General features: G+C 41.5%; 1 protein-coding gene across 6 annotated transcripts in view; it reads left to right on the top strand.

The window, feature by feature from the left end:
- The window catches only part of DAB2IP (DAB2 interacting protein), a 211994-nt gene that overhangs the window by 53498 nt on the left and 137058 nt on the right, over positions 1 to 21438 (top strand). For all 6 annotated transcript variants that reach the window (XR_008239251.1, XM_052814269.1, XM_052814272.1 and 3 more), the window contains exon 2: positions 13964 to 14067. Coding sequence is in view for 5 of the 6 variants with exons in the window: in XM_052814269.1 (XP_052670229.1) it covers positions 13964 to 14067 (104 nt within the window). In the remaining variant the exon portion in view is untranslated. The remainder of the gene's footprint in view (positions 1 to 13963; positions 14068 to 21438) is intronic.

The following is a 21438-nucleotide window of genomic DNA, read 5'->3' as shown; positions in this document are numbered from 1 at the left end:
TGTCTAGAGCAACACATTGGTTCCTGAATTCGGAAGGTTTGTCCTGTCCATTGCTTCTTGCTTGCATGAGGGACACAAGTTTTTCATTGTAGGTTTGTTCTTGAGAGCTAGGCTGGGAGTCCTGATCTGCTCTCACAGGTTTGTTTATGAATACTGGCTACTCAGCATTACTTCAGAAGTTCATTTTAAGCTGAGCGTTGAAGCATTCACTTTGGGGAAAAACATGCCCTGCAATTGTATAAACTTTGAGAAACATTGACAAGAATAAAGACGGCCAAAGTTTTGCTTCATTAACATCTACACTGAAAAAGGAATCCTCAGATGCTGAGGACTTAATGTTTCTTTTTGAAGAAACCAATTTATTTGAAGTGCAAGTTTCTTTTGTACATTATGTGCTCACATTTTTTATTTCTTACAGCACTTCTGCATCAGTGAATTTCTTGTAGAGTCGGAGATCAAGCCTGGGCTTGTTCTGAAATATCCAAATGTGGTAATAGGTGGACTGTTGTAAAATTTGGCATCTGGAGTTAAATTACAGGATGCTTCTTAAGCTTCTTGGTTACTATAGGAACAAGTAATAGTCATCCTTCATGATTAAGCAGTGTCCATGGTAACCAAACGAGCAAGTTTTAAATGAAAGATATTTTTCCTTTACATTTTTAGCAGTCAAAGGTTAACAGTTATTACCTTTATACCCTTAGATGGGAACAAATTTTGATCTGGCTGGCATATTTAAAGTGAGAACATTTGGTGTTCATTTACATAACTTTACTTCTAGGACCAGCTGAATGTTGGGTGAATACCAAGATAAAATTTCTGAGAGTGGGGTGTAGTGCATTAATCTCCCCAGGAAGAATGAATGCTATTCACAACGTGCTAAATTGTTCTGCAGCATTGCAGTGTGTTGCCAAACAGCTACTGTATTGCTCCTTGGAGTGACTGCGGTTCAGCAGTGGAGGAAGGAATCCCTACATATGCCCTGCATGTTCTTTAGGACGGAAAATGCAAGTGTCAGTGTTAGTGTAGGTAAGAACATCCTCCTGCTCCCTCCCACTTCAAAAACAGGATGGGAAATGTACTAGTGAATATAGCCCTGCTAGATCCCTTTTTGTAATCTACGACACATTTTTGTTTGTAGGTAAACAGTGGATGTCACTTTAAAAAACATGGCAACACAATCACAAAGCTAGCACAATTGCTACAGATTAGTTGCATTAAGGAATATAGCAGTTTGGTGGTTTCTTTATGTCCATCTGCAGCACACCATTATTTATATGAAATAAGAAAACATGACTGCTTTTTAATGTTTTCTTTCCTATCTCTTTCATTGGCACTGGCAATATTTGCTTGAAAACAAAAAGTGAGCCTGTGAAGCTGACACCTGCAAGTATGTTTTCAGAGCATGTATGTGTAAGAGAAGCAGAAATACCCACCCGCCCCCAAAGGAAATAGAAGTATCAGTCACAATAAATTAGGATTTACATTCCACAGTTAGGAATTGTGGAATGTAAAATGATTGCTTAAAAGAGTCTGAATAGCTAGAAGAAAGATGTATGAGTAACAGTAGTAAGGACAAGAAGTATTTTCAGCAGTATTCTGGGTATGTAGGCACATAGATAGATTGCCAATGTGTTGCAAACGCACTGTATGCTGACATACATGTGTGTGCATACACTCCCACATCCACACACAAGCAAATGCAGAACATTTGTGTAAGCATTCACCTTTAAAAAACAATCAGGTTGGCAGAGAAGGTGACACCCTTTTTATAAGCATTATCTTGTATCTAATGCATATTAAAATGAAGGAGACTTGTTGTATTTGGCAGGGGAACTCCTAGGCCTCCTGCATAAACATTTGGAAAAACAGAAAAAAATTCTCAGCTATCTCTAACGCTATTCCTAATCCTAACCCTTCATAATTTTAACTGGAGGACGAACAGCGTTTTCAGACTTTCCTGTCACTGCTACTTTTTAATGCTGTCTTTGAGTTGCTTCATCAGGAGAGATACTAAATTTTGTCCAGTAGGTACCAAAAGTTACTGCTATCCAGTTAGTTAAAATCCGTTATCCTTCGGTAAGTGTTTGCAATGAAACTGTATCCCAAATAGCCAGTGTTAAATCCCAGCCTTCTGCTTTCTTGAACAATATTAAAGTTCCATCAATGTTAAGGCAATCTAACTTGGATTAATTGGCTCTGGGCATTAAGACTCTTTCAAGCTGATGTAAAAGCTGCATGTACTATGTGAATTTCAAATCTTAATGTTTGGTCTATTATGCAGATGGATGTGAATAGAGATATGTATGTGACCCCATTTATCTCTCTAATGAAGTGCCATCAATAGAACATCTGTTTCTTTGCCATAGAAGATGAAACCTCTGATGAATCATGCTTATAAATTAAGTATTTATTTATTTAATTTGCATTTTGCCAGTACAGACCTGTTACAGCAGCCACCACGCACGACTGGAAAAATGGCCTAGTAATTAAACTGCGCAAAGTTTTAATTTATACTGTGCTGCTACTCCACACACAAAGTAAACTGTTCTGAACCAGTTTGTAGTTCACCTGTCCAAGTCAGCTCTTAAGAAAGCCCCAAACCAAACATAAGAATGCTTCGCCAGTGAAACAAACCTCATTGATGGGAGACAAAAACATGGCTGTGATCTGGATGGGTGTCTCCTGTCTCACTGGGGGTGCCACTGTGGCACTATGTGCCTCTATACTTTTTAGTTCTCTCTGAAATTGGAAGCAAAGAGGGCCAACGTGCTGCAACGCAAGCTGTTCTTGTGAGATTTCCAACTCCCCTTTGCAATCCCAGGAGTTTTAATGAAATGGGAGGCCTGGCACGACCTGCGTCAGCTGTTCTGAAATCACAGAGAGAGACTTCGCTGCAGAAGGGACGGTCCGTTCTCCAGCCGCTCTGCTGCAGGGATCCTGCGAGGTGAGCGACAGGCCACGTGAGACTGCCTGCCAGGCGTCTGTGGCCCTCCACCACCACGTGCTGATGGCCGTCTTGCGTTGGGCCAGCAGTCTGCAGAGGCAGCTGGCCCCTGACGGTGCTTCAGCCCGTTGGGGCTGCTGGCAGTCTCGAGTGGAAGAGGGCTGTATTCTCCACGCCCTGTCCCAGATGGTGTGTATAGGTGGCATAGTTTACATCCGCAGTGAACGAGATTACCGAGTATAGAAGTTTCTCTGTTGCCTTAGATTGCCTCTGTGAATAGGCAGCCATGCTGATGAAGTGCTGCAAGAAAGCAGCACGGTAACAGTGTTGAATCTTTGCAGAAATGTTAAGCATGATGGATGAGCCTAATTTAAACCTCCCCAGAGCTGACTTCTTGTTCTCCAGACTCCATGTTGCTTGTCTTTATCATCACATAGGAGGAAGCTTATGTTCTACTTCACTTTATCATCCTTTCCAGTTTAACCAGGGTATTAGCAGTCTCCACAATCTGGTCCCCAACCAGGCTAGAATTTCATCTTTTTCTGATGTATTTTTTAAGTCTGTGCTTGATTTCAATTTTACCCTGGAGAAAAGGCTCCTAATGATATGCCGTTAGCAAAAGACGAATTTGTTCTCTAGACATCATACCAAAGAAAGATAAATATCATACATATTTTATTTCAGAGACTGATAAATAAAGAATAAAAATACCAAATATGTATATATAAATATCTAATTAAAAAATACCAGACAGTAAAATGGAGTTTGTAATAAAGGCTGCTCAATCAGCATGATTTGCTATTTATTTTTAGAAAGGGTTTCAATTTTCTGGTTGCCTTATAGTCTCTCCCTGTCATCACCCTGGCACCAGGTCTGGGGACCTGCAGCTATGTCTTTCTTTTGGACGTGGATCTCCTTTTTCAGTTTTGTAGTACAGAGAAGTTAGCATGTATATTTTCAGACTCCTCACGTTGAGAATTATCTGAGCTTTCCTTTCCCATTTGTGCTATTTTCTTGTTTCTTTTTTGCCCTCTGGGAGTATTTTTTTCTTGACAAATACGACTAATCTGTCTCCTCAGGTAGAGAATATATTCCCAATCAATTTCTCTGAGGGCAGAATTTGCCTTAGATATCTATCACTAATCTACAAGAAGGAAGGCAGTAGTACATGGACAGGGCCGGCATCTGCAGCGGGGATGTGAACTGGCCAGAGGAGAGGTGTTGGCTGGCTGGCTGTGCGCAGAATGGCCCTCCGCAGCAGAGAGAGGTACAGGGGAGCGTGCAGAAGAACAGGGAAAGTCCTCCTAACTATCAGCGATACTGAACGTCAGCTAAACAAGCAGATAGACAACACCAGAGAGAAATCCCACACCCCTGCTGTCCGTGTCAGAAGCAGATTTCTTCCAGGCAGCGCAGATCTCCTTTGTCCTCTCGCTCGGTCAGTGCTCTGGGTTAGGTTGGCCAGGGAAGGGGCTTCAGCTCCCTCTAGTGAGGCAGCTGGATTTCTGCTATATCAGAGCAACACTCCATTTACCCCACTGCTGGGTGATAACAGAAACAGAGTTTATTCCAGCTTTGAATGCTGGAGGGCCTAACTGAGCTTTCCAGGAGAGAAGAGGCTGCAACACTGGGCAGCCAAAGCCCACAGAAAGACACAAGAAAAGGGCAGTAAGTCCCTTTGCTGCTTGCATGCATCAAAAAGCACCTCGGCATGCTGCTGGGAAAAGAATTCTCTTACTGGGTAATATTAGAGAAAAGAGAGGAATAGATACATATCAAGTACACAGAAAAATAGCACAGCTTTTTTCAGTACTAGATTCAAGAGCCATTAATAGCACTTGCTCAGGAGCAGTATGAGGAATATTAAATACTACACAGTACACGATATTCGGGAACCTGACACAGAGATGATATGAGATCCATTAAAGTGCACAGTGTGCTATGGCAAAGGTCAATGTCACTTCAGATCATTATTTAACAAAGAAAAAGCTCTTCTTCCAAAAGATCTTAGTCCCACTTTGAGAGAAGATGGTCATACTTTTTAGCTGGTGGGAAGCAGTGTGGTCTGATGTTTTCTGAGAGTTGAATTGTTTTTTGTTTTCCAGCCAGTTCTAATAAGGCTCTTCAGTTCACACAGCTGTCCCAGCCACTATTCTTGTAGCTGCAGGGGATTGTATGGCTCTGAGTGGTGCTTCAGGTGCCTTTTTATGCTTTCAGGCAGGGACGCAGTTGAGTCAGAGATGCCATTCCCCCTGCTGAATATAGTGGGGTTTGTAACACTTAAGTCATCTGTGAGGGAAACAAAGGTAATGGTAAGAAGCTAGATCTGTTTGGTGTAGTTACTGTGGATAGCATTAGCTATAGGCATACAACCAGCCTCTAATTGTTTAATTCTAAATATTTTGTGCCAGAGTGTAGCACAAAAGGCAAGTAATGATTCCAGTTTATTTTTTTGTTTTGTATGTAAATGGTTAGATAAGTGAGGGGGTTTTTTACAAGCTATAGTTCTGTAAACAGTATCCCTAATTGTCTGAGAAGGCAGTGAGAGCATGAGAAAATGGGAAACTATTTCTGCTTAGAGCATTAAATGAGCAGGGAGTAAATCACTGATTCTGATGTAGAAGAGTTGTGGGTACAGCCAGTGGGATTGCAGAAGTGTATTTAAGCTAGAGATTCTAGATGCAAAAAGAAATAATTTTATTCTAACATGAAAAGTGGCGGTGACACAAGCTTTCATTAGCCTAGAGAATACCCACTCTGAGTGTTCATTAGCTTTGGTTTTAGATGAGTCTGATTTTTCAGAGGGCAGCATTACCTGCCCTAAACTTTTGCTTCACGACCATTTTTATTTAAAAGTCAATTTTATTGCCTAATAAAGGTTTGACTTTTAATTAATTTTGCGTGGCATAATGGTTATAATATTGCTGTAAGGGATCAACTGGAATTCACTGAGGGATCAGCAGGGCATTGGGCGATAGGTTCCAATAAATAGTTCTCCGGGTAATTGAACAATGAAACTGGCCTTGCAGCTGTATTTCTAGTCCAGCTGATGGGAGCAGGAAGAGAGTGTTAGCAAGGGCATTCATAACCTTTCAGTGGTTCGTAACTGACCTTTGTCCACTGGAAATCAGACATTTTTGCATCTCTGCTTCCCATTCAAAGTTATTCATGCCTTGTGAAGGGTAAAGTTGGCTCAACTCAGTAGTTATTATTTTCTGTTGTTGTTTATGCCCGGGGTAATGTTCCACTTCTAAAAAGTGCCCCTATTCTAACAGCAGCTTCTAAATACCCCTTTGGATTCAGATTAAAGAGCCATCTTTCCTCCTGGATTCATGTGGCCACCTAAAGCTATCTGAAGTGTAGATTTTTCTGCAGCCTCTCTTGAGTATTCGGAATCACACAGGCACTACAAATATCTCATCTCCAGGGATTGTTTTTAATTCATACATGCTACTGTGAGCCGTGTTAAATAAATCACTTCTGTCACTATGTGCCTCCTCCTCTCCTCTGTTGGGTTTGTAGTAAGGAGTTATTAGATAATGCAGAAATTAGAGGAATAACACCTAAATTCATTAAGCAATAAAATTAATTCACGGAGTGTAATTGTATGAGCAGAGACCGGTAATTCCTGTTCCCTCTGGTTTCACAGAAACTCCACCCTGGTAAGCTCTCTGGGGCACCCCGGAGATGTCAAGCACTAAACCAATGGGGCAGGACAGGGAGGAGCACACCTTCATTGGCGGATCACTGCCGAAGGTCGGGAGCCAGTCTGACCTCTCCCGGGGCTGCCTGTAGGATCTTTTCCACCAGCTTTTGGTTCTGACGAACTCTTAGTTTTCTGCATTACCTCCAGACGATCTGGTGAAGTTTTATTGTCCTCTAAAGTCTCCTTTCCTTAAAGCACGTCACTGCGGTACGGTGCAGGAACCTGGCCTCCTGCCGTGTCTCCCCAGCGCTGCTGGCTTGCCTGGCATTCCAGTCATACTTCTCTTTCTTGCTGCCTCTGATGAAGTCATCATCTCTACTTCTCCTCTTATTCCTGACTTGTTCGGAGTGCCATGGCATGTGTGTTGCTGACAAGCACGGCTTCCTTTTGGTGAGTTTGAGGGAGATGTTTTCTGATTGCTACCTTCTCTGACGATCGTTCAGATTTGTACCTCCCTTTCTTGTTTGGAGTTGGAAGAGTTTCATATCAGAAAATCAACTTGCTGGGAAGTGCCTGCTTGTTAGTTATTCCTTCCAGCTGGTTCTCTTTGCTTTTGTTCATACTGTGTCTTCCACTGGCTGATCCCTGGAATTGTGTGTGAGAGGAGATCAGGAGAGGGGGAGAGCGTGAAGAGAGATGAACAAACAGGAGTTAATGTATTTCATTCCCGCGAATGAGAGCATAATCCTGATGATCTCTTGGACTAGCTGTGATTCACAAGAGCAGGTAATGCAAATGTAAAAACATCTCACTTGCTAAGTGAAAAGTAAACAGTATTAATATTTGTTCATGTGTTTGTTACACATAATGACCTGCTCTGTGGCAGTGTCTGAGAAGTTGCAACAAAGAAGGCAGTGATGTTGAGTGGGTTAAACAAGAGCTTGGGTGCCAGGAGATCCTCACAGTCTGTTCTGCTGATGTCCTGGAAGCCTTGGGGGGACTGCTACGATGCTCTGTAACTATTCTGCAACATGAAGAACAGGCATGGAAGAGTGTAGTAAGGCTTAATTATTCTGGCAATTCAAATGCCTTGAATTAGTTAACAAATCAAATGTGTTTATCACTGTACAGAAACAGTTTCAGAAATATTCATAAGCCCTAGGTCCTAAATTAATGTGCAGTGTTTACAGTGCTGTGTGTCCTGTTGGCAGTGAACTCAGTGGGATACTTTCAACCCTGGCAGCTTAAAAAAAATCCTGGTGCAATACACACCAAGCAGCATTTTGGACCCAGCTATGTGTGATAACCCGGGAGAGGTTTCAGGGGGTTGATAATGTCAAGGAAGTTTCTCTTTGAAGATCTTATCCTGCACTGGGGAAAACCCAAAACATTGCAGCCTTCTCTAAATATTTGGAACAGCAGGAAGCACTTTTGTTTGTTTCTTCTTGCTTCTGTGATTGTGTAAGGTGAATGTGCCCCAGCCCAGCGTCAGACTGTGGCAGACATTGAACAGTGCTGCTTATGGGGAGATTAAGTACATGTTCCTGAAAAAGAATTGGGAGGGACCACAGCAGCATGGTTCGACAACACGCAGGGTGAAAATAAAGCAGTGTTGAGTAGAAATGGCCAGTTATCTTTGGGCAAGCTTAGAAAAATACAGGAAAAATGCTGTCAACAATGAGGAGAAAATTAGATGAGGAGTTTCCATCAGAATGGCCACAGTCCTCCTCAGAGTGACTTATGAACCTTTTCCAGTCCAATTTTGAGATTTTTAAGAGCTTCTAAAGGGCCAGGTAATATACTTAGGTGGGCCTGCCTGATTCAGCTGTCCAACAGTAATTAGACAGCTTCATATTGCTCATCTGTATATATCCCATCCTTTATTTGGGTATTGCATTGTGGGCTGGTGGAAATTGCGGAGAATCAGAAAGCAATCCCTTTCTGTGGGCATCCGTTTCTGCCCACTGGCATCTCTGCTGCTGGGTAATGTGGCTTTCCTCACTACACCCAAGGAATCCATTTTCAGATCCAGTATGCCTGCACTATAATCCTCATTTAATAGACTGTTACTTCAGTGATTTTCAAGCCTCTGTATCATAAAAGAAAGATTTGGAGGTTTTAAGTTCATAACAAGTTGAGGACTTTGGGAGAGCAAATAGTGTCCTGAGATACTGTGTGTCTAAGTCCTCAGATCAAATCTGATGTAGAGCAAATAAATGGACAAATGAAGGTATAATCCTGGAATTTCTATGAGCTAAGGGATAGTATTAAGCTAACAGAGAAATTCACTGTCTAGTGAGGATGTTATCTCATAATACTAAGTGCTTCTGGAAATGTCATTCCGTGGTTAGCTGCCTGCAGTAATACTGTTCCTCATTCTGGAATGCTTTATCCTGGGATACAAAATGGATGGCACACATTCATTAATGAAACCTTGCAGTGTTCCCATGGGATTTTCAAGGTTTTTATCAATTGTGAATCTGATGAGAAGCATTAAAATGTCCAAGGGTCACACTGTGGGTCTGTAACAGAGGTCAGTGGAGGACCCTGGACTCTGTGCTGTTGAGAGGTGTAACAGAACTGCCGCAGAGTCTGTCCAGCCAGAAATGGAGTGGAAGTTTGGGAGAGGAGGGAGATGCGTTAGAGCTTGCGAAGAAAAGGCTGAAGTCAGATACTGTCTGATCTCTTGTAACTTGCTTGTCTTATGCACAAGTGGGCAAATTTGTCAGAAATCACAGAAAATAAGGCTGGAAGGGATTTTGGGAGATCATCTGGTATCCGTCTGCCCCAGGAGAAGGGAGGGAAGGAAGCTCATTGTACCTGAACCTTGCCTGACAGGCCCCGGAAAGGTTTAAGATAGGCTTGAACATACATTTACTGTCTGTGTTAAGAGAAGACTTTTTCCAATGGCTAATCTAAATATCTTCTGCTGTAAATTAAGACATTTCTTTTTCAGCCTCTAGTGGCTATAGAGAGAGTTTTTATTATTGCCTTACAGTGACCTTTTATGTGGTGGCTGGCTGCCACGGTGTTACTGTGGGCTTGCTTTAGCAGACATCGCAAATGCCAGTCTCTAGGCAGAGTAACCCGGCCTAAGACTTTTCCTCTAACCCTGAAGAAATAAAAAGGGCAGTTCAAACCTTTATGTATTCATACTGTTCGCTATGTAAAACTGTTCTGCTGTACATGCCTGGTAGTTAGGAGTTACTAATTTACCTGTAAGCTATTTTTACTTCCCTTTAAAACAAACAGCTCACCCCCACCCCCACCCCAAACACCCACACCCAACCCTCTTTCTCGTTATTTCTGGTTTCTTATAAAGAGTTTTGTAATGTATCTCTCCTGGAAACCCTCCCCTCTCCAGTGATACCCACACTGCTTAAACTAAGCTAGAATGGAGATTTGACTCCAAACACTTTATGAACCATAAGCTTAAGAATAATAGGAAGCTTTAGGTCCTAAACCCTCTCTGTATTTTGGTCTGGGTCAAACCGATGTGTTTTGCTGGCCCTGCCTTGGATATATTTTAATGATGAAGTGTCGTGGTTTAACCCCAGCCAGCAACTAAACACCACGCAGCCGCTCACTCACTCCCCCCCCCCCCAGTGGGATGGGGGAGAAAATTGGGAAAAGAAGCAAAACCCGTGGGTTGAGATAAGAACGGTTTAATAGAACAGAGAAGAAGAAACTAATAATGATAATGATAACACTAATAAAATGACAACAGCAATAATGAAAGGATTGGAATGTACAAATGATGCGCAGTGCAATTGCTCACCACCCGCCGACCGACACCCAGCCAGTCCCCGAGCGGCGAATCCCTGCCCCCACTTCCCCGTTCCTATACTAGATGGGACGTCCCATGGTATGGAATACACCGTTGGCCAGTTTGGGTCAGGTGCCCTGGCTGTGTCCTGTGCCAACTTCTTGTGCCCCTCCAGCTTTCTTGCTGGCTGGGCATGAGAAGCTGAAAAATCCTTGACATTAGTCTAAACACTACTTAGCAACAACTGAAGACATCAGTGTTATCAACATTCTTCACATACTGAACTCAAAACGTAGCACTGTACCAGCTACTAGGAAGACAGTTAACTCTATCCCAGCTGAAACCAGGACATGAAGTAAGAATTTAAGAGTACAGTTCGGAGCAATCAGACCCAGATGTTAATCAGCCCCAGCTCATAACACACTCTCCCTTTCTCTGAAGAGGTCTGACCTGTGTGGTTGAAAGAGGAAACAGTTTGACAGATTACCAAAAGTGAGGCAATTGTGCACTCTGGTCTGACAAACCACTATGGTGCAAGTCAACAGTGCTGTAACACCTCTATGGAACAGCAAGTACTTTCCCTCTGTGCCGAAGGCGAGAGGTGTGTTGGGGCTGGGGAGCACAGCTCGGTGCCTGTGCCGCCGGCCTCTGGGGGAAATCATTTCTTGCAGCTGCTTTTCACATAATCCCATCGTTCCTGTTTTCCCACCATGTATATGAGAAATGCTTTAAACAACGTTTATTTTTCTGGTCATTAAGAAAATGCAAAGTAGCTTCTTCAGTTGTCTTGTCATCTTGAACTCACTTTCAAAATGCTGTAATCAAGTAGTTTCTTTATGACAGTCCAAAAAAAGAAGGCTGCTGTTCAGAGGAACAGGGTGGGATCCTCAGTGTGAAATGAGACGACACCAAAGGACTTGGTTGCCTCCTTGAGATTTGAAGTGCAGCATTCTGCAAAGAAAGTGGCCAAGACATTAGAAGGCTTGTCTGGAAGTTGTGAAAGCAATGAACTGGCTGATTTTGGCTGACTGGCTTTCATACAGGTTACGTGGCCACTGGTGAGGAATTATGGGCGGGATTTGCAACCAAGGAAGGTGATGCTAAACAGGCACTTCACCCAGTCCATGGGTGGAATCTCACAATCTGTCCTTCTGGAATAGTTTAAGATACATCTCAGGAATTGTTGAGTGGACTTGCAGGTAGTAGTTGTTTCCTACAGATCCCGGGTGACTGCAGTCTTTGGCAAGGGGAGAACCTTGCTAAGGGGACAGCCCCCCTTGCTAAGACCTGATGGCAGCAAATTGCAGATTGCAGAGGCTGAGAATTGGCAAACAAACCACCTCTAAGTTACACTAGTTACGAGAACATCGTTGTCTGAGACATTCTGAAGTATAGGTTGTTCCATCTTTAGATTTCTTTGCATACTAATTTGTAGAAGCCTCCCTCTAGCAGAGTCTACCATCTAATTTCCTTTTGCAGCAGGTATTCTTCTTCAGGCCGCCTCTCATTCCCAACCAAGAATCCTAGCAATGATGTAATACTCATTGGCACAGCTGTTGTCTGTGAAATTGTGTATTAGAAGGAGTTCCCCCAATGTTTATTTCAGCTCCATTTTTAAAATTTATTTTTATGCTCATAATTTTTAAAAAGAGAAAAACAACTGTGTGAAAAATCTGCTTTTCAGTGTCATTCTGAAAGTATTGTTGGTTTGCTGTTGTCTTTGCTTGTATTTCATATTTTTTAGTAACTAACTCAGTGTTATATATCCAGACTGTCTTTCAAAAGTTATAGGGATTTCTATAGATCAGAAGGGTTTGTTGATAAGGTGACATGAAGGACAGAAAATATTTGTGGAAAAGAAACCTACAGAAAGGGAGAAATTCAGTTAACAAAAGTCCAACCCAGTGGATGTGGATAAATAAAAGAGTAGAGAAGATTCTGGTGCCTGGGAGAATAGAAGTATGAGTTTCATTCATCTTCTCCAAAGCTTACACTATTCTGTATTCAGGAGACCATGATTTGATGGCAGTGGACAATATTTTGATATGTATTAGTGTGTGGCAAAAAAAAAAAAAAAAAGCCACAAGAAGACAGTTTTTGACAAAAGCCTTTCCCCAGCTTGCACCTTACCAATGTATTTATATACCACCTGATATTTGTTTAATTTTTGTACCTATTTTGAGAATTTTTAAACAGTTTTGGGTTGATTTTGAATGTAAAAATTCTTCATGTCCCCAAAAGTCTGGCTGTGAGTGAAAATTGTGGAGTTCCCACTCTTGGATGTGGTCAGTGCCACTGCAGGGCAGGGACAAGCAAAAAAGAAGCACTCAGCTCAAAAGAATCCCATGTGCTTACTTTCAAAGGAGCAGCAAAGTAACTGGTGTTTGAAAATGAACTACTCCTCACTACTAGGAGATTTACTCAGTCCTTTGTTTCATACTCCTGACACTTTATATGGGCTTAAACTCTGCTCATAAACATGATTGAGCTGTTACTTGTAACCTGCTTGCCTTGCTGTAGAGATCTATATAAAGACATTTTCTTAACCTGCAAAGCCATGCGCAGATCTCTGACCCATGTAGATTCATACAGAAGACTGTGCAGTCCCCCCTCAAGCAGGGAGCCTCCTCGCCTCCTGGAGAGCCGCAGCACTGTTCGAGGAGGAGGAGGATTCTTCTGCCCTTGTCTCATGTGTCCACTCCTGAGAACACTGTAGTCTGGACACCTGAATTTTTTTCTTGAATTTATCACTAAATGCCTACATGATCATGACCACAGGCCTTGTCCATTTTCTAGACTTCCTGATCAACAGAATGGAGATGACACAGCTCTGCCTTTTGGGTGATGGAAATGCTTGGCTAATAAGGACTCTGAAATGGTTTGAGAAGGGAAGATTATTACAAGGTCTGAGCACCATTGAATGGCAGCTTGGAAATAGGTCTATTTTTATGAGCTCCGTGGTGCTTTCAAAGAGGGTTTGTGAGCTGAGGAAACACCACCTCATAATGCTGTTGCTGACCTTACCTAATACCTTTCTAAATCTTCTCAGTGTTAGGCATATTTGTTAATTTAGCCTTTTCAGCCCCCTCCCTTCCTCACCAGCAGGGAAAGAGGTAAGTATTCCTATCCACATTTTATACCTTAGCAAATGCAGGATTTAATAATTTTTTCCTAGTTACAAAGCAAATTGCTAGAGGAATTAGAGAGGGAACTTAAGCATCCTGTGCCTGTAACCCCATTAGCAGTTTCCCTTAGGAGTATCAAGTCCACAAGTGCATGGATCTGTACTTTGCATATAATTCTCACTCAGCTCAATACATTTTCTGTTTACCCATCTGCAGACTGGAAATAATGATAATGCCAACCTGTCAGGCATTATCTGAAGCTTACAGTTGTATAAAAAATGCTAATTGTTGAAGGTGAAAGTCTTGCTGATTGAACGTTGTTCTAGGTGGCTGTGGGAAATACGAGCGGGGTGGTTGTGTTGGCTCATTTGCAAGGGCATCTCAAAGGAAGAAGCCACATTTTGCATGGCCTGCTGACGTTCCTGGACTGTTCCTGTGCTTCTGTGTTTGTAAATGTCCTTTGTTTTCTGTACCATCCACAGAGTCCCCCCCAGAGAGGTGTGGGCAGAGGCGCAGCATGCCCAGCGGGGTCACTGAGAAGAACCCCACCATGGAGCCTGCTGCCACGACGCCCTTCCGGGTCACGGTAAGTATCTCTCCCCATCTTAATGATTGTTACGGGGTTTTGCCAGAAGGGAGAGGAACTTGCTCATCCTGAGAGAAGAGGTGGTGTATGTGAAAGTAGTTGATCACTTATTTTTAAGTAACTGTGTTGTTAAATACTGTTAGCAACAAGCAACTCTAAAATATTTCTTGGTAGAGCGACAAGGTTTGAATATGAATATGGAGCAGGTATGGGTAAGTTGTTTCACCTGGGAGACGTTCCTGGTGAATCCTAGGGCAGTGCAGTGTATTCATAGATGTATTTACTGGTCTGCAACTGTACATTACGTCCTCATACTCCTACAGACAGAAAATCTCCTGTAGAAGAACCTGTCATTAACTAACAGGAAACCTGCCAAGCTGGTGATTCCACAGAGCCTAGAGGAGCTCCAGCAGGAGCCTAGAGGAGCTATTCACTGTTTTCCATTTCTTCAATCCTTTTGCTTTGAGATGCTCTGCTAATAACACTGTTTTGTTGTGGTAGCAGTATGTAAAGAATGAGAAGTCATTTGGGAGTGGAACAGAGCAGCACCATTAACATGAATAACAGTGATACCAAAATCAAACAGCGCAAGCAGTGTCTTGTTGCTCCATGGGGAAGGGCACTACTGTGTCCATTTTACAGAAGGGAGCCAAAGACCCGAAGAAGTCAGAGCTAGTGGTCAACTGAGAGATCTGTCAGTGCTGAGCCCCAGCTCTGTGATGCTGCAGACGACAGAGTAGTTGCCAACAGTTTCAGTGCAGTATGAGGAAGTGTGATGAGTCTAATCACAGGACTCCCCTCTCCCTACCCTCTCTGCACTCCTACAAGGTCAGCTGTTTGGGCTGGCTCATAGCTTTAGAAGATAGTCCCTGTCATGCCTTGGAGATCAGTTCTGCAGTGAGTTAAAAGTCTTTGTTTCTTCTTTAGTTGGAATGTGCACAGGGGTATTTATCCCTGCCTCCCCGCTGATATAAGTCATCTCTCTAACATCCTGCACGTATTAGATAGACTTCTAGAGCGGATCACATTAATTTTTACCACAAGGATTTTGTTATCTAAGGAATGATATCAAATCCATGTAATTATTTAATGTAAGAGTATGCTCCACTGACAAATAAAAGCACAATGGTGTGATCAAAATAAGTATTTTTTTGAAAGTGTGCAATAAACATGCAGCTGAGAGTAGCTGGTTTTGTTTTTTTTTTTCTAATGTATCATCAGCCTGGATACATCTATACTTAATGCAATAGTCTTGGGAGGCTGGAGCTTTGTAATCAGCTGAAGTTACTAAGGTCTTTTGGGTAAATTTAGGGTAACCTCCAGTAATAGTGAGAGAGAAATCTATTTAGAGATTTTAAAAAAATAAGTACAAGCATAAAGTATACACAACTGGAGATGGATATACCCAGTATGAGCAATAGCCAAGGCAATCAGAAGGTTATATTTTCAAGAGGAAAACATCTGCTATATGTGGATAAGAAGTATGCACACAGGTATTTTTATTCAGAGAAGAGGCAAATGGTCTTGGAGCTGGTGTGCTTGATATATGTTTATAGGTTTTTCTCTGCAGGCCACACCTACTTTACAGGCTCACCTACTTCATAACAAACCTAGATAGGTAGAACCAGAATTTCAAAGGAAACACAATGGTGCAATCTAAAAAAAATCTGAGCACACCCAGTTCACCTGAGAACATTTGCACTGATGAATGAATCATTGATAGCAGTTTGTCTAAGTAGTTTATTTTAGTTCTATAAATTCTAAATTTGTGAATGCATAACATTCTCTGTGGAGCTATATCCTGTAGCCATGATACGCAAACACATGCTGAATATATGAGAGTGTGTTTTTTGGTACTGCCCTATTCGCTAAATGAAATGGGCAGAAGTGATGAAAACAGTGAGCGGATGGCAGGAGATGAGTTCTGTTTTGAAGGAGTGTGGCAAATAATGAAGAAAAACAGAAAAACAATGGAATATGAGATGTCTTTAAGCATTTACTGTAGGGGCATGTTTGGTTTTCTTTTTCTGGAGTTGATGAAAGTTACTCTGCTAAGAGCTCCCTGTTCTAACAGGTCAAAACAGAGAGGGATCATCTTTTGGTCTGATTCCTCTTGTGGTATCACCTTTTTGCTAAGCAAGGTGCATCTTGTTTCAATGCCAAGAGGGAAACTAATTTTTTTCTCTAACCCCCTTGTTCCACAAGCCATATACCCTCTATCTGAACTGATTATCAGTTACAAATGCTCTAAAACTCTGAGCATGGCAGACAGAAACACAGTGAGGCTAACTGAATAGGCATGCTTTTGCTTTTTGCCTTTCATTTATCAGAATCTATCTCAGTAAATGAGTATCTTTGAACCTTAAACAATATACTACTTGTTGATGAAAATGGCAAAAATTATGGGAAAACCTGGATTCTCTGCAAGACAGAGGATTTGTGAGTATTTTTCTTAGTGTACTTGTAGTCAGTGAAAATAAAAGGCTGCTTATTCCTTTTCCAATGGCATATATCCTGCTTCATGTTTCTAGAGAAGTTATTCCTATCTTTAAGCAGGTTAGCTGTTTTTAGTGAAACAGCCTATGTGGGATGTGGTTGCTTCCTTTGACTGGCTGTGTTATTCGGTATGGATTAAATAAGGGCAGTCATCACATGGATAATACATAGTATTTGTCTTCTCTGAGTTACAATCGACTATCATCTCATTTCTGTTCCTGCTCAGCCCTCCGAATGTTATTGCCATTAATATGAATGGCTTCATTACATACAGTTTTTATGGCTTCCCAGATTTCAGCAGATGTCTGACTTAAGAAATATATTCTCCCTCACCTTCCTTCATTAACCAGAGGAACATTAGCAGTCAGTCCACTCCAGCCACTGGGAATAGTAATTAGTGCTTTAGTTTAGTGGTAATGCGATTATTGCTTTTGAGCCTGCTGCTGTAGGTTTCGATGTTGTAAGCTTTTCATATTTTACAGCTGATTGTTCTTCCCTGACATCTCCATCCTTCTGCTGTTTTGTCTCCAAGGGACTAGTAAGCTCAGGAGCCATTGCATTCAGCTATTTTGACAGTGTTGCACTCCCAGTTGCTTCCTTTCATTTGAAAACTAAAGCAAACTAGGGTGGAAGTGCTCCCTTCCCATACAGAAGTTTGCCAGGCAAGTTACAGTTAATTGGGCATTATGGCTTTTGTAGCAACTTTGGAAACAATGGCTCATGCTAGTTTTTTTGAGTTACGGAATATAACCTTGAAAATCAAGTCTTAAGATTTCTACATCTTAATATGTGAACTAGCTGTTCTTGCTCCTTATACAAAAAGAAATTTTTAATAGAGCTTCCTCAGCATGAAAAAATCTTCCCTAGTCCTAGTTACTTCATGTTGTAAAATGATTATTTTCCATGTAAACCCACCTCACTTAACTTCTCTGCTATCAGAGCTTTGTATGATCTGATGCAGTCTAATGAATTCAAGTCTCTAATCCAAGTGACCGCTCATCTGAGGTCCCTGATTCTGAACCTGCTCTAAGCACCAACTTCAGTATTCAGTCTGTCTGATTGGAAAACCAGGAATGTATTTCACATCACCAGCTATACAGTGCTTTGTGTGGACTAGAAGAAATATTTCTGACTGCTGCATCAGTGCCTAGAAACAGTAGATTTGGTGCATGTCAGTATAAAATACAAGCAGGGAAATTCTGGTCCTAATGAATTTATTATGTCTGATACACTCATGGAAGAGACTGACTGTCCTCACACACATGTTTGCAGGAGACGTCTTTAGAGTTAAACGGTCTTGTTGGAACCCTTCCTATTTGTCATGATTCTTCCCCTTGAGTGAAGAGACCTAATTAACAGTGCTTCAAGAAAAGTCAGTATCTAAGGATAGGAAGACAGAAGTCTTGACTTAGCATGAGATGTCAGTTAAAATGTTGCCCTCTTAGGTAGTGACCTAGAGTTGTCTCCACTGAGAATGGGTAATTGGCAGCAGCTGATAATGCTCAGGAGCTGTAGACAGCAATGTAACCAAGGGCAAATGCCGGACTCTTCTCCGTGCCCAAGGGGAGATGAGTAAAGCCTTGCTGTTGACTGACATTTACCTTTTAGGAGAATACAGAGAAGCATTCAGCCTCCCTGCATTGAATCCAGATAGCTTGAGGTGTGAGATGAGTTAAACCTGAAATTTGTGTTGTATTTTATGAAACACAGGGACCAGAAGATGAGAAACTATGCTGGGTACTAATTAAATCCTCTTGCTCTGCCCGCCTTGCAGGGAAATCATGAGCAAGGGTGGGATTGCTGAGACTTGCTGTGTGATGACTTCTCTCCCATCTCATTAGAGTACTGCCATCTATTGGCTGCTTTTATTAGAGCCTGATTTATTTAGTTCTCCGTGCAAATATCGCAGGCCAAGGAAAAGTCCAAATTGCCAAAGAACCTGGCAAAAGAGTTGGACTAAGTGATTGGATCAAGAAACCAGAATGATTTCTTGCTGTTAGTCTACCTCACTGACTGTGCAAGGAGCCTCATTCCAAATAGAGTGAATTAATATAATGTGTAGTCTGAATATTCTTAAATGGTTTGAAAATGGCTCTCTGCCTTTCTTACAGAGCTGTGTCTGAGGAAGCATCTGTTTACTCTCTCTTACCCCAAAATGCCAGATAGAGTTCAGTATTTTCTTCTCTCCAGACCTTTAATCCTCAACTCTAGTATCAATCCTTTGCTTTCCAGGATCTCAGAAAACACTTCTGTGCTTCTTCTGGTTGAAGATGAGTATCATCTCCTTGCCTTCTCATGTTCCTTCATTGTCTGCTTGTTGTCTGTTGTTCTGCACTTTGAGTGTGATGTCTTGGAGCAGAAGCTGTCCTTTGTGGTTCATTTGTCATTGCTCTGCCTTTCAGGCCCTTTAATAATGAAGCATTTGTAGTCACAAAGAAATATGAAATCTTTTTAGGTTTTAGTTCTTCTTCTGCTTGTAATGTTAACTTGTTTTCCAGCAGTTTGTCTGCCTGTTTGGGTTGGTTACACAGCTGAATTTACAGTGTTACATTATAAGCTACTCTTATGGCATTCCTCCATCTATCCTGGTTTTAATCCTTGATAAATGAAGTATTAAATACTAATGGCATATCAGTAAATGGAAACTCCTGGAGAGATGAAAGTGAGTAACCGTTCTACCATTCCTCTTCACTGAACATAATCTGAAATAATGGGATCCTAATTCAAGCTGCTGTGGACAATATATTGAAGGATTTTTTCCCAAGTTTTTGCCTGTGCATAATATACACTGGTTTCCATTTTATTTTATTTGTGTTTTTTTTTTTCAAAAGCAGTCATGTAAATTATATTATAATAGTTTGACTTTGGAGAATTTATCTTCCTGTATTATGTGAAGAGCTGAGTGGCGCTTCCCTCGGTATGATCACCCCGTCTTTAATTGAAATGTAATTGTTTACTAAACCATTCCAACTAGAAGGGAAAATTACTATCATTTTGGTCTGTGGCTGCATATATTAAAGTACCCCTTTTACGGGGACTGAATTTGAGGAGAATAGGAACATTACCACATGATATATAAACAGAAAGCTATTATCATTAAACTGTCAACTGCAATTGAATTTGGATAACCAGTGTTAGTGGCAGCAAGAAATATGTAAATTACTTTGAGAATGTATCTGTCAATTCAGTCACCGTTTCTGTAACAGGACATGCTTGGAAGCTTTGGGTTTCTGAGCATTTTAGGGATTGGAAAAAACCCGAGGTAATTTTGAGCATTTGCAGTTATTTCTAGTCTCACTGGTACTGTTTTGTAAAAATTAGGCGTGCTAACCTGACCGTCAGATTCTTTTTGTCGGGTACAACAACAGCATGCAGACTTTGTACTCTTACAGCATCTTTTGTTGATGGATTTCCAGGCTCTCTACAAAGGTGGCTACTTACTAGCACCCTCATTTTACAGCTGGGAAAACTGAGGTAGGAAAAAGTTAACTAACTTAAATTTGATCATGCAACAAAGCCAGGAAATATGTACTGAGCTGAATTTCTTAATTTCTAATTCCCAGTCCTGGTGTTAACCACTAGCTAAGCTACTCCTAATTACTTCTCTGAAATCCTCCCTCAGTTTCAAGAGAATGAAATATTCTTCTCAAACTTGATGCTGTCATGTGAAAATGAGTAAGTGGTTTTCTGGACTCCCAAGTCATTGTTCCCAGGTCAGACATGCCTGGCTTTCTTACTTTCTCGGCCAGCATGCCATGTAGTCAAATTTCAAATTGCTTGTTATTAGAATTAGAGCCCTCTGTCTTATTTTTCTAAAAGTTAGCTGTTAACATAAATCTCTGGGTATTTCTGCTCTTCAATTTCTGCATGTACTTTATGAGACGTAGGATAAATTCTAGTTAAGGCATGAAAGATTTTGTTTTAAAAAAGGGAATCTTTTTCCATACTCAGTGCTACCTAGCACAGGAATTGGAAAATGAAACTGATTGTGAATATAATATGCTTAACTATGAGTCTGACCTTCTATATTGAAAATTTTCTAAGTAAACTTGGAGTTTCCAGTTGGGGGAGTACTGGAAGACAACATGGTTAAAGATATGTGGGATTGTCAGATTTCAGCACAGAGCTGCAGTCCAAACCACTGTGGATTTATTACGTGCATCAAGCAGGAGACAGGAATGACAGGATAAAAGACATGGTGCTATGACCTGCTTCACTGAAAAGGACTCAGCAAGGCAGGGTATGGATTTTTTTTCCTTTTTGAACTGAATATGTTCCAGGGAGGTCTCTTTTTCAGAGCTTGCAGCTGTCTAAAGGACAGTTTTACAGAAAGGAAGAGGCATAAGGGCTCATCAACAGCTTAATTCATACACTGAGGCCACTTTTCTTTAAAAGTATTAGTAATCCTGTTTTAGTTTTTGTGGGGTGGAGCATGGGTTTGGACTGCTTTTGATTGCTATCAAACTGGCATGGTTGGGCCGCAAAGCCCTGTGTTCCACAGGGTCTGTACGGACAGCAACAAGGCTGGCTCTGGTATGTGGCAGTAAGGAGGGGATGGAAGATGCCCTGGTATTATTAGCATCTGCTAGGTGCTTTGTATAAGAAGAATTAATGCAGCTTGGTCAACTCCTTAAGGGTAAGGATCCACATAGCACGCAGTCAGACCCTCTTATTTAATCTGCAGTGATGGCAGCTTCCACCAGGAGGGAAATGGCCGTGAATCACTAAATTGCTGTGCCCCAACTACCACTGAAACATATTCAGACTAGGGGAGAAACTTACATTTTTGCTTCCTATGTTAGGCACGGGCAGTGGATTAACAGGGGCAGCTTATATATCTAGGGAAAATAAAATGAAATACTGTGTAGTTCCCAG

Source organism: Harpia harpyja, chromosome 19, assembly GCF_026419915.1.
Source record: "Harpia harpyja isolate bHarHar1 chromosome 19, bHarHar1 primary haplotype, whole genome shotgun sequence".
Taxonomy (NCBI): domain Eukaryota; kingdom Metazoa; phylum Chordata; class Aves; order Accipitriformes; family Accipitridae; genus Harpia; species Harpia harpyja.
This window is presented reverse-complemented; position numbering and strand designations above follow the sequence as displayed.